Genomic DNA, 12,500 nt, shown 5'->3' on the forward strand with positions numbered 1-12,500 from the left:
AAGCCCTTCTGCACAACCAGAAGCTGATGGGGAACATTACGTGTGTCTGGTGCAGACTGCTCAGGGACCAAAATGTGTGTATGAGGTGTATGAGGAGTGTGTGTGCGTGCGTGCGTGTGTGTGTGTGTGTGTGTGTGTGTCGATTGATGTGTGTTTGTCTGTGTAGTTCATGACTGTGAGTCCAGTGATGCTCCTGTGTAGTGTAGTGTAATGTGTGTGTGTTGTTTCACTGTGGCCACTCCCACACACTTTGGCCATGCTGGAGTGATTATCCTCACACTTCATCAGTCCCAGCACCACTCTGATGCGGTGTCTCCCAGTGAAGATTGGCAGAGGCCTCAGGGCCATGACCTTTGACCTCCTCACCCCCACCCCCATTCTCTGGTTGCTGGCTCACTCGCTTGCTCAGTCACTTGCTCACTGAACATGTCTCTACCCATTCTACTCGATCGCTGTTTACTATTATCAGTCTACTTTCTTGCTGTCTGACACAAACACACACACACACATACTCGCACACTACAGTTTGACTACACTGGAGCTGCTTACACATGCAAAGTACTGTAGCTGGACAGATATTGACTGAGGGGGCTGTATGTGAGAGTGCAAATGTCTGGACCCTTCGCTTTTCTTTGTTTTTACATGGGTCTCTCTTCATCTCTCTCCCTCACTCTCTCCCTGAACCGTTTTCTATAGCATGAACACCTTGTTTACACATCTCTCTGAACCGTTTTCTATAGCATGAACACCTTGTTTACACATCTCTCTGAACCGTTTTCTATAGCACGAACACCTTGTTTACACATCTCTCTGCGTTAAGTAAAGGGATGGTGTAAGCCTTCTTGCTTGTTGCCCTAAGGGTGTGTGTGGTTTATTGGTGTAATCATGGGAGAAAGTGAATAAAACACACAACTAGAGCCCCGTAAAACTAATAAAGGAGCAACAGTGTAAAAGCCTCTCGCTCTCTCCCTCACTCATTCACACTCACTCTCTTTCACTCACTCCCACTTTCTACTGTATCTTTCCACCTCTCTCTCTCACTCCCTTATTCACTCTCTCTCAATCCATCTCTCCACCTATCTCTGTCTCTCTCTACCTTTCCACCTCTCTCGCTCGCTCTCTCTCTCTCTCTCGCTCTTTCTCCACCTCTCCGCCTTTCTAAGCTGTCCTGCTCTTCCTCAGGCAGAGACAGACGGGGCTGCTCTGGCTCCAGAGAGGAGGGGAGGAGCAGGAGGGGGAGGGGAGGGGAGCGGAGCGCTAGTCCAGACCCGTCCCTGGCCTGAGGGGGTTTCTGGCTGGACGCGTGCAGCAGCCAGGGCCCTGAAGCCAGCAGTTGGCCTGGTGTTTGTCTCATCCCTCACTGGGCCATATATATATATATATATATATAGACACACACACACACACACACACACACACACACACACACACACACACACACACACACACACACACACACCAGTCCTCCCCTGGCCTGTGCCTTCCCTGACAGCAAAACAAGGTCACGGGTGGGTTATCTCCTGTTCTGCTCTCTCATTGGTAAATGGGGGTTCTGACAGCCCCTTCCCTCTTGTCTATGATTGGCTGACAGTAGGGTGGCATCCATGTCCACAGGTATGGATTGTTCATTACAGGATTTTCAGTGGAGGCGATGAGCCATGTGCTGAAAAAAAAGAGAAGAGAAGGACTGAGAGAGATTCCAATGATATGCAGTTCACACACTCCATCACAGAGTGTGAGAGAATATAATGTGGGTTTATGTATCTATAGTTGTTGATGTAATGTTTGCACAGGAGAAAATAGAAAATGTGTTTGTGTATCTGTAGTTGTTGATGTAATGTTTGCACAGGAGATGAAACCACTACGGGTCAATTAGCATAATAATGGTTTTCACAGACGGTGTAAAAAGACGGAATGTCCCATTGAAATAAGCAACTGCTGGCTTTAATGTGCTAATAATGGTAATTATGAGTGCGGTATTACGCCGATTCTACTGTCTCCTTGTGGCATTAGAGACTTCCTTTTCTCACATGCACATGAGGTGGTGTGTGTGAGTTTCACACAAATGTTTTAACAGCTTAATCACACACTTACTCACTACTCTCTCAAAGCAGAAAACAGGGCACAAAGGTGTTTAAAATCAACACTCTGAGCAGAGAGTGTGGCGCATGGTGTAAACAGGCCACAAAAGTGTTTAAAGTCAACACTCTGAGCAGAGTCCAGTGTGTGAACTCTCCAAAACATGACAGCGCAGCATTGCAAAGCGACATCACATACAGCGTAGCTTAATGCAGAACACACAAAATCACAGAGAGCATGACACACACACACACACACTGCACACAGCTGAAGACGCCACACACAGCACAAATGCCATGTCTGTCTAATCTCATTACATGCTACACACGGAAAAGCTCACTATGCCCATTATAGCTTAGCTTATAGCTTACACTGCACACAATGCTGCTTAACACAACACACAGAGAACGGCCAGGCACAAAAGACGAAGATAAGCACACAATTCCTGGAGATTCACCACACACACACACACACACACACACACACACACACACACACACATACACACACACACACACACACACACACACACACACACAGCCATACCACATCTATAAGGCTGCACTATAGTATGCCAGCATAGAGGCTTATTAGGGACACGTTTGCTGATTTGCCCAGATTGATCTAATCCGTTGGGACTTGAAACAGCACCGATAGCATGATGTGCTTTAAATGTGCTTTAAGTCCCTCCTAAGACCCAGCCATCCCCAACACACACACACACACACACACATATACCCATACCCCCCCACGTACACTCTCCTAAGACCCAACCAACCCCAATGCCCCCCACACACACCACATCCTCCTAAGACCCATCCCTAATGCACCCCCCCCCCCCCCCCCCCCCCAATCCTCATTCCCTCTCTAAAGGATTACACAGACATCGAGGATTTGAGAAGTTTCCACAATGTTGGTCTGCAGAAGCCTGAGATGGGACATATGCTGAGGCATTTGGTGGGCGCGTGTGCTCGCGGCTGGTCCTGATGAGAGTGAGATGGGACATATGCTGAGGCATTTGGTGGGCGCGTGTGCTCGCGGCTGGTCCTGATGAGAGTGAGATGGGGAGAGTCATATGCTGAGGCATTTGGTGGGCGCGCGTGCTCGCGGCTGGTCCTGATGAGAGTGAGATGGGGAGAGTCTCCGAAGCAGCAGCAGGAAGAAGGAGGAGGAGGAGGAGGTGTTAGCAGTGGGTGGCCTCAGTGTTGGGCTTTGGCAGTAAAACACAACAGATAGTGTACGCTCAGTTTAAAAACTGAAACCACTGGAAGGGTCTAAACACTTGCTGTTGATTTAATAAAAAAGGGCAATTTTAGGCGTCTCTGGTGGATGCGTGAGGCTCCAAAAAACACTTACCAATTTGACCGACCAATTTTAGTCTTGATTTCTTCAGAGCGTAAGTGCTTGTTGCTGTCTATATGTTAGTCACTGGACCTTGCCATGGCCGCTGTCTCAGTGGCACCCTTGTGTGTGTGGTCAGTGATTCTAGAAGGGCTCTGGCGCCAGTCCTTTGGCGGTTGTTCTCTGGCATGGTGGTGAGATCTCCTTTCATACAACGCCACCTATGGAGGTTGAGTAAGCGAGAAATGAATGAGCACTGGGAATGGATACAGGAAGTGCGGCTGATGTCTGGAGGCTTACTGAGCTGATGGACTCTGGGATAAAGGGTGAGATCTCACGCTTTCCATGTCATTTAGAGGGTGGCAGGGAGAGAAAGACACAGGGATGGACCACGGACGAGAGGCTTGAATCTGGAGATTTACTGTGCTGGGCCGTGATCAAGAGGGATCGGAAAGAAAAGGAAGGAAGAGGGGACCGAGGCTGTGATGTAGGGAGGGAGAATGTTATGATGGGGTGGAGGGTAGAGACACAGGAGAAGAGGAAGTAAAGGAAGAGTGAACAGGAAGTTGGAAAGTAAAGGAGAAGAGCTTGTTTTCCCAAAGTAGACGAGTGACTTTCTGAGTGAGTTTGGAATTCAGCAGGCGACAGCCATGAGGTGAGCTGACCCTGCTCATATAGAGTAGTCCATGGACTCTGTGTACCTACACCTGTGTGTGTGTGGTGTGTGTGTGTGTTGCCTTTGTGTATATGGGTCAACACTAATCTCTAGTCAGGCAGCTGTCGTGGTTATTTGTTAATGTTTTCTTTTTTTATCTTTGTGTTTTTTCCTAGTGAATTCCTGCATGCTGAAATGAGTTTTATCTCTCTCTCTCTCTCCCTCTCTCTCTCTCTCCCCCCCCCATCCACCACTCTCCCTCATCTCTCTCAAAAGTAATAATTTCTTTCATCTCCCGTTCTCAATTCGTGATGTGCGCCTCTGTCTTTTATTAATGAAAAGCCTGTCTGCTCTGGAGGCGGCTCGTACCACCTGTTCACTTGCGGTCCTGATGCTGCGGGTTGATGGAGCTGCGTTGCCGTGTCGTCGTCGCCGGCGCTATGCGCTCGCTGACTTTTCATCACTGAGGATAATAACCTCCCCGGCCTGTGAAAGCAGAGGAGGAAAAGCATATCAGATGGACACAGAATATTAACCAGGTCATCCCATTAATTCAGCCCTGTGATGGCTGAATGACTAGATGCTGAGTGGAGGGCAGGGGGTGGGGGGAGGGGATGGGACAGAAGGGAATTGGCAGCGGCTGATAGGGTGACTGGGTTGATGGGCGGATTTAATTGATGTTTAACCTGTGGGGCCGGATTGGGGTGAGGACTGAGGTAATGTTTCTTGCCTTTAATCTCTGAGTGGACCAGTTTTGAGGTTGAGAGTCATCACTGCCTCCCACACACTGCATTCATGATGTCCTGTGTTAAGGCAGCTCATACAGTTTGTGTGTGTGTGTGTGTGTGTGTGTGTGTGTGTGTGTGTGTGTGTGTGTGTGTGTGTGTGTGTGTGTGTGTGTGTGTGTGTGTGTGTGTGTGGTGCGCGTGGTGCGCGTGTGCGCGCGAGCTTCTGTGTGTGTTGTGCATTAATGTGTGTTGGAAACTAAAGTAGAGCATTTGTACAAGTGCCAAAGTAGAGAATTTGTATGAGTGCGTGCGTGTTCTCATAGTCACGTTCCGTGTATCTACAGCCAGCGAGTACAAATTGTGTAAATTATTTTTGATTTGTGTGTGTGTGGGTGCAGCGCATGCGTGTGTTATTTAGTCGTGCTTCTAAATGCCCTGCTGCTGCCTCTGTGTAAGTTACTCTTGCACTCGCTCATGCCCTCGTAACCCCCCCACGCCCCCTCCATGCCACCTCTGGCCTCCGAGTTCAGGCGGCCATCCTGCCTCTTGTTTGTTCTATCAGCAGCCTGTATTGATCAGCGGCTAATCGCAGGGCTGCCAGAAGGCCTTGGGGAGAAGGGGAATCAGCAGGATGGCCAGTCGATATGAATAAGGCTCTACTCCCCCTCAGTTCTTATCAACAGCCACCTCCTATTGACACGTACGCCTCAGAGTACTGATGCAATAACCAGGCTTTCGGTACTGATGCCAGCCTCTGTGTCTGTTTGTTTTTTTTCTTTTGCCTCAACTTTTGAAAATGCTCAGTTTTGATATGATATCCACATCAAAGTAAAAGTAATCAAAGTAAAACCTTCCTCCCTCTTTCAGCCGTGGGTTTTCTCAGGTTAGCACCTTTCCAGCGTAGGCAATCTGAACTTTAGATGGAAATCCAACGCATGCAGTCATCCTAACCATGACTGAATTAAGTTCATATTATTTCATAATGCTGTCTTTATCTGTCTGTGAGGAAACCCAGTAACTATACCTGATCCAAATACATGCCATTTAGAGTAATTTATTTCTGTTTTTGCCTAGAGTAGAGTTTTGTGTTATTCATCCACCAAATTGCAGACAATCCTGTATGGAGTATAGGTTGCTAGACTGTGGTCAAAATGAACAGACAATCAATATATTCTGAAATGATGTTGCTCTCTACGGTGCTCGTTATATTCTTGTCTGGGCTCTAGCTACAGTATTTGTCGAATCTCAACAGTGCTTTGATAAAATATACGTACTCCAAGTCATGTCTTATTTAAGACTTTAAATGTTTTGTTTGAGCATAAACAGCCAAATTCTAGTGATGTAGCTTCAAAATAAGCATGTTTTCAGGACTCAAGTGTCTAATATTGACGTAGTTCACCTTGTTGACAAGGCTTGTTTCAGTGGGGAACATTGAAAAGAATGAAATATTGGCATGCTGCCAGCATAAACTTGGGGGGGGAAAGAGCAAACTCTCCAGGCTGGTTGCCTAATAAACAATTCCAGGGCTAAAATGATTATCATAGCGCTCATCTTGATTTGTGTGTTGTGTTGTGCGTGCAAGCGGATAACTGCATCATCACCAGTTGCCAAGAAATGCTGACGCTCTCCCATGGTTGGACGGGGGATGCCACAGACTAATCTCTTGTGCTCCTCCATCAATTTTATTCCACCATTCCAAGCAATTTCGTTCACAAGATTATGTAAGCCTCAAGGGGAAGCAGGCATTAAAATGATTTAGAAAATTCAGAGGGAAAAGGGGGCTGTTCGCTGCAGGGAACAGTTGTTGAATTAATTCATATTTTTTCCAGCTTTCGCTTGTGACAGAAATGTCACGACTGTGCATTTATCTCTGGTCTTTGAATGTTTGGCTGTGAATTTAATACAGCAGATATTGTCTTAATGGTTCATGTGCAGCATTTAACCGAAAGGCCAAAGTTGACCATGGTTTTCTCTCTGTTTTCTCTCTGTCTTCTCTGTAGGGTCAGAGCGGGAGTGGATAAACTTAAGACCCCGTTCCACCACACTTCCTGGACCTACAGTGGATGAGATGGGTCAGAATAGAGCGACATTGTCCGCTTCCGCCTAAGCGCCTCCTACTGCCTTCCTCCCCCACCCTGCCCCCTCCATACCCTCTTCCTCACCCTCTCACCCCCCCACCCCTTGCCCTCAGCCCCTTCCTTCAGCCCCCCCTCCCTCAACTGGATTTTGGACTGGATTTTGAGGCTACAGCCCTGTAGATTGCAAGCAAAGCCTGGGCCAAACAGAAGGAAAAATCAGCATAGACTTTGCAATTTTTCATAGTTTTGTTTTTCTGTGATTTTTTTTTTTTTTTTTCCTTTCTTGGGACAAAGACTGAAAGCACTTGTATGGAACATTGCAGTGTGCAAACTAGAGCTTCTGGGAATGTCAGGATGAGGGCCCTTATACGATGATGATGGCTAAAAAGCAAGATCCCCGGACGCCCACCCACAATCTGGTTGTGGTCGGTTTGTCCGGGACCGAGAAGGAGAAAGGGCAGTGTGGAGTCGGAAAGTCATGTCTGTGCAATCGCTTTGTCCGCCCCAGTGCCGATGACTTCTACCTGGACCACACCTCTGTTCTCAGTACCAGCGACTTCGGGGGTCGCGTGGTGAACAATGACCACTTCCTGTTTTGGGGCGAGGCCGGGCGCACAGTGGAGGACGGGTTTGAGTGCCGCATGCATGTCGTGGAGCAGACGGAATTCATCGATGACCAAACGTTCCAGCCCCACCGCAGCACAGCCCTGCAACCCTACATCAAGAGAGCCGCCTCCACCAAGCTGGCGTCGGCCGAGAAGCTGATGTACTTCTGTACGGACCAGTTAGGCTTGGAGCAGGACTTTGAGCAGAAGCAGATGCCAGAGGGCAAGCTGACTGTGGACGGCTTCCTGTTGTGTGTGGACGTGAGCCGGGGCATGAACCGCAACTTCGACGACCAGATGAAGTTCATCACCAACCTCTACAACCAGCTGGCTAAAACCAAGAAGCCAGTAGTGCTGGTGCTGACGAAATGTGATGAGGGAGTTGAGCGCTACATCAAGGACTCGCACACCTTCGCCTTGACAAAGAAGAACCTGCAAGTCGTTGAGACTTCTGCCCGCTCCAATGTCAATGTGGAACTTGCCTTCATAACCCTTGTGCAGCTGATTGATAAAAGTCGCGGGAAGCCCAAGATCATCCCTTACTTTGAGGCTCTGAAGCAACAGAGCCAGCAAATAGCTTCGGCCAAGGACCGCTATGAGTGGCTGGTCAGTCGCATTGTGAAGAATCACAATGAGACATGGCCTAATATCAACCGACGAATGCAGACGTTCAGTGAGTACAAAGAATATGTCTTCCTGGAAGGCACGTCCAAAGCCAAGAAGCTCTTCCAGCAACATGTGCACAGACTGAAACAGGAACACATTGAGAAGCGCCGCAGAATCTACCTTAACACTCTGCCGCAGGCTTTGAGAACCCTGGTGGCAGACCTAGATGAGATTGACCACCTCAGCTGGTCAGGAGTCCAGAAGGTTTTAGAGACCAAGAGGGAGTTCTCCACGTGGTTTGTGGTGCTCGATGACACGCCTTGGGAAACCACGCCGCACATAGACAACATGGAGGATGAGCGTATCCCTCAAGATCTACTGGAGACTCCCGCAGCTGAAGGGGTCTATGAGAATCACTTGGGACAACTACGAGATGATCGGAAACGGGCCGAGATGAGATGGGAGTTCAAGGAGAAGCTGAGCATTTCCCCTTTTGTAACTCCCGGGAAGCCGTGGGAAGAGGCTAGAAGCTTCATCATGAATGAGGAATTCTACCAGTGGCTCGAGGAGACCGAGTACCTTGACATCTACAACAAGCACCAGAAGGAGATAATCGACCGTGCCAAAGAAGACTTCCAGGAGCTTCTGCTGGAGTACTCGGAGCTTTTCTATGAGCTCGAGTTGGACGCCAAGCCCAGCAAGGAAAAAATGGGTACAATCCAGGAGGTCCTTGGAGAAGAACCAAGGTTCAAGGCACTGCAGAAGCTGCAGGCTGAGAGAGATGCCCTTGTGCTGAAGCATATCCACTTCGTCTACCACCCCACAAAAGATACTTGTCCTAATAGTCCCAACTGTGTTGATGGGAAGATAGAACAAGTCCTGGCCTCTCGATTCCCCACCCGCTACTCCTTTTCCGACGGGCAGAAGTCTCAGTATGGCGAAGGCAAAGTAGAAAGGATCAACTTGGTAATCCTAGGCAAAGATGGTCTGGCCAGGGAAATGGCCAACGAGATCAGGGCACTATGCACCAACGACGACCGGTACGTGCTGGACGGGAGGATGTACGAGCTGTCATTACGGCCTATCGAGGGCAACGTGCGTCTGCCTGTTAATTCCTTCCACACGCCCACTTTCACACCACACGGATGCCTCTGCCTCTACAACTCCAAGGAGTCCTTATCGTATGTGATGGAGAGTATTGAAAAGCTGCGGGAGTCCACAATAAGCCGACGGGAGAACAGCTTGGCTCTGCTCCCCCTATCCCTTCTCCTGGTGACCAAGCGAGGCGTGGGCTCGGTGGGGGACATCGGAGGTGAGACGGCCCACAGCTTGATCGTCCAGGGGCAGCAGGTCGCTGGCAGGCTGCAGTGCAGCTACCTGGAGCCAGCCTCCCCCGGCGCCGGCTACGGGCGCAACGTCAACGAGAAACAGATCAACCTGTTCCTGAGGGACCTCATGGAGTCCCGCAAGACCCCTAGCAGTTTGGGCAGTAGCTCACCCCCTCCTGTGCCCGCCTTCAGGGACCAGCATGCCCCACAGAGCTCGGGCTCAGATGCGGACCTGCGCATCATCATGTGCCTGATGTGTGGCGACTCCTACGACGTGGACCAGCTCCTCTCCCCCTTCCTGCTGCCCCAGCATTGCAGGCCGTCGTCCAGCCTGAGCAGCGGCACCTCTGTACTGCTGGAGCTTCCAGTCGGTAGCCAAAAGCAGAGCATAGACCTCTCCCTGCTCTCATACCACTCTTCCTTCTCCCTGCGGAAGAGCCGGCTAGTTCACGGCTACATCGCCGTGTACTCGGCCAAGAGGAAGGCGTCCATGGAGACCCTGTGTGCGTTCCTTTGCGAAGTGCAGGACATCATTCCTGTGCAGCTGATTGCCGTCGGGGAGAGCCAGGTGGAGCTAGCGGACTTCGACATGGCCCGGGAGCAGGTATCACAAGGTGAAGAGCTGGCTCACGAGCTCGAGGCCCGCTTTAGTACAGTGGTTTGTGGTCCCGGTGGGGTAGTCGGCGGCCTGCACCGAATAGACCTCTTCCAGCCGTTCCTGAAGGAAGTGGTCGAGAAGAAGACTATTGTGGAGGCCACACACATGTACGACAATGTGGCGGAAGCTTGCAGCACCAACGAGAGCGTCCATTCGCCTCGCTGCGGCTCGCCAAGCCCCATCACCACTCTGCTGGACTCGGAGGATGATGTGGACCCTTCGCCACCGTATCCCGATGGCACACTGACCTCTCACATGGGTGGCTACAAGCCTCCCGACCTGGAGGTCAGTGACACCTTCTCGGTTATCTCGGAGATGTTCGAAAGCAAGATCAACAACAAGGTGCCTCCGCAAGTGAGGCCCAAGCCCATGGTCACATTCGATATCCGCACGGGGAACCGGCGCTCTATGCCTGCCGTAACGTGGGCGCCGGGCGGTGACACTGGCTACGACCCCTCTGACTACGCTGAGCCCATGGACGCGGTGGCGAAGCCTCGCCCTACAGAGGAGGAGAACATCTACTCTGTCCCGCACGACAGTACACAGGGCAAAATCATCACCATCCGCAACGCCAACAAGAGCCACTCCAACGGCGGCGGGAACGGCTCCGACAGCGAGGCCGACAGCAGCTCGCTGGAGCGCCGGCGCAAGCTGTCGGCGGTTGGCGTGAAGCCGCGGCTGTACCGCGACCGCTCCAAACGGCTGGGCAAGTTTAGCACTTTCCGCACCAGCTTCTCTATAGGCAGCGACGACGAGATGGGCGGACCCCCCAAGATCAAGGAGGATGAGGTGGGGCCGCACAAAGGAGACAACTCACTGAACGAGGAAGGAGAGGACCCGAAGAAAAGGAACATCCTGAAGAGCCTGCGTAGAACTACCAAGGTAGGACAGCACTTAAAATATTCCTGCATGGTTATCGAAGTCTGCATTCCCTCTGGAAAATTTGAATGTGTATCTTCATAAATGCTAAGTGTCTGGAGGCAAATTGCGTATGTGTTTATATGATAAAGCTTAATACTCCTGCATGCATGTTGAAGTGCGTATTCCCTGTGGACAATTTTAGTGTGTATGTGCATACATGTTTAGTGTGTGTGTGTGATGCGTGTGTGTGTGTGTGTCTGTGTGTGTATATGTATGTTGCTTTATATGTGTTTTGTACTTCCGTGTATGAGTGTATGTGCTTGTGCGTCACGTGAGTAACATGCATACAAAACAATACACACAGTCTTCAGAAGGCTGTGAATTGTGGGGGGAAAAAACAGGCTTCTCAGAAAGGAGCGATCCCAATCTTGATCTCACAATGCCAGGTATTTGGGCAACGTGGCTGTGAATTCCTCCCCCCTTTGATATTGCGTAACACTTTGAGCATCTTAAGCGGTTTCGGTGGAAATCTCCCCCTGCGCTTGCCCAGAGCAGAGGGAGCTTTCTCAACTCCGCCTAATCGCAAATCCTCTTCCGCTCCGCTCCGAGCGACTGCAGCGCGGCCACCTGCAGATTCTCACACACACACACACACACACACACATACATATTCTCTCTCTCTCTTTCGCACACACACACACACACACACACACACACACACACACACACCAGCTGGCTGGCTGGCTGACTGGGACTAACACATACACACTCCCAAACCAGTGGAGGGAGGCCAGACATTCCCTCGATCCCCCTCCATGTCCCTGACGGACTTTGCTGTGCCCTGCCAGATGCATGCCTAAACTCATCACTTGCTATTAGATATTAATAGATGAAAATGTTACAGTTCAGTGACGATGTAGCTCTTAGTGAGTCTATAGTGTTAGCCTTAGGACCATGCTGCTTACCTCATTTGTGCGCAGCTACTACCTCGCTGAACTCTGTGTTCACGCTGATGATATTGCTGCTGGGGCTATGTTTGTCCTTGTCTATGACATATCCAGATGCAGCCTGGCATTGAAACTACAGGGAAATGTGACAGTTATGTATTGTTGCTGATATCAATGTGATATCAATATGATTATCAACAGATATTTGAACTGTCTGAAACATGCACCTCATGCATCATGCATGAGAAATAGGCTCTACGCTGAAACTGAGGTGCAGGTCTCATGCATGCAGTGTTGCCCTTCTAACCTGCTAACCTGGGAACCAAAATGATAAGCTCAGATGAGCTAAGATAAAATAGATAGGTTAGATAAAGTGATATATGGCAGGTTTGTCTCCAGAAATTTCTTTCATTCATTCGCTCCTCTCTCACCCTGTTTGACGTCCGAGCCGCTTTATCCAGGATTAATGCGGAGCTTTGCAGCATGCAGTAATCGCACATTTCAAACAGGGTTTTAGTTTTATTCCCCGTTATTTATTTTATATTGCTTACCTTCCTGCTGGGCGCATCATCTACCCAAACAAGAGCAGCCTGAGAGGGCACGGAAAAACACCA

General features: G+C 49.9%; 1 protein-coding gene across 2 annotated transcripts in view; it reads left to right on the plus strand.

The window, feature by feature from the left end:
- The window catches only part of arhgap35a (Rho GTPase activating protein 35a), a 73,081-nt gene that overhangs the window by 36,002 nt on the left and 24,579 nt on the right, over window positions 1-12,500 (plus strand). For both annotated transcript variants that reach the window (XM_042063142.1, XM_042063141.1), the window contains exon 3: window positions 6,804-10,960. In XM_042063142.1, the coding sequence (XP_041919076.1) occupies window positions 7,253-10,960 (3,708 nt within the window). In that variant the 5' untranslated portion in view covers window positions 6,804-7,252. The remainder of the gene's footprint in view (window positions 1-6,803; window positions 10,961-12,500) is intronic.

Source organism: Alosa sapidissima, chromosome 15 (genome assembly GCF_018492685.1).
Source record: "Alosa sapidissima isolate fAloSap1 chromosome 15, fAloSap1.pri, whole genome shotgun sequence".
Lineage (NCBI taxonomy): Eukaryota > Metazoa > Chordata > Actinopteri > Clupeiformes > Clupeidae > Alosa > Alosa sapidissima.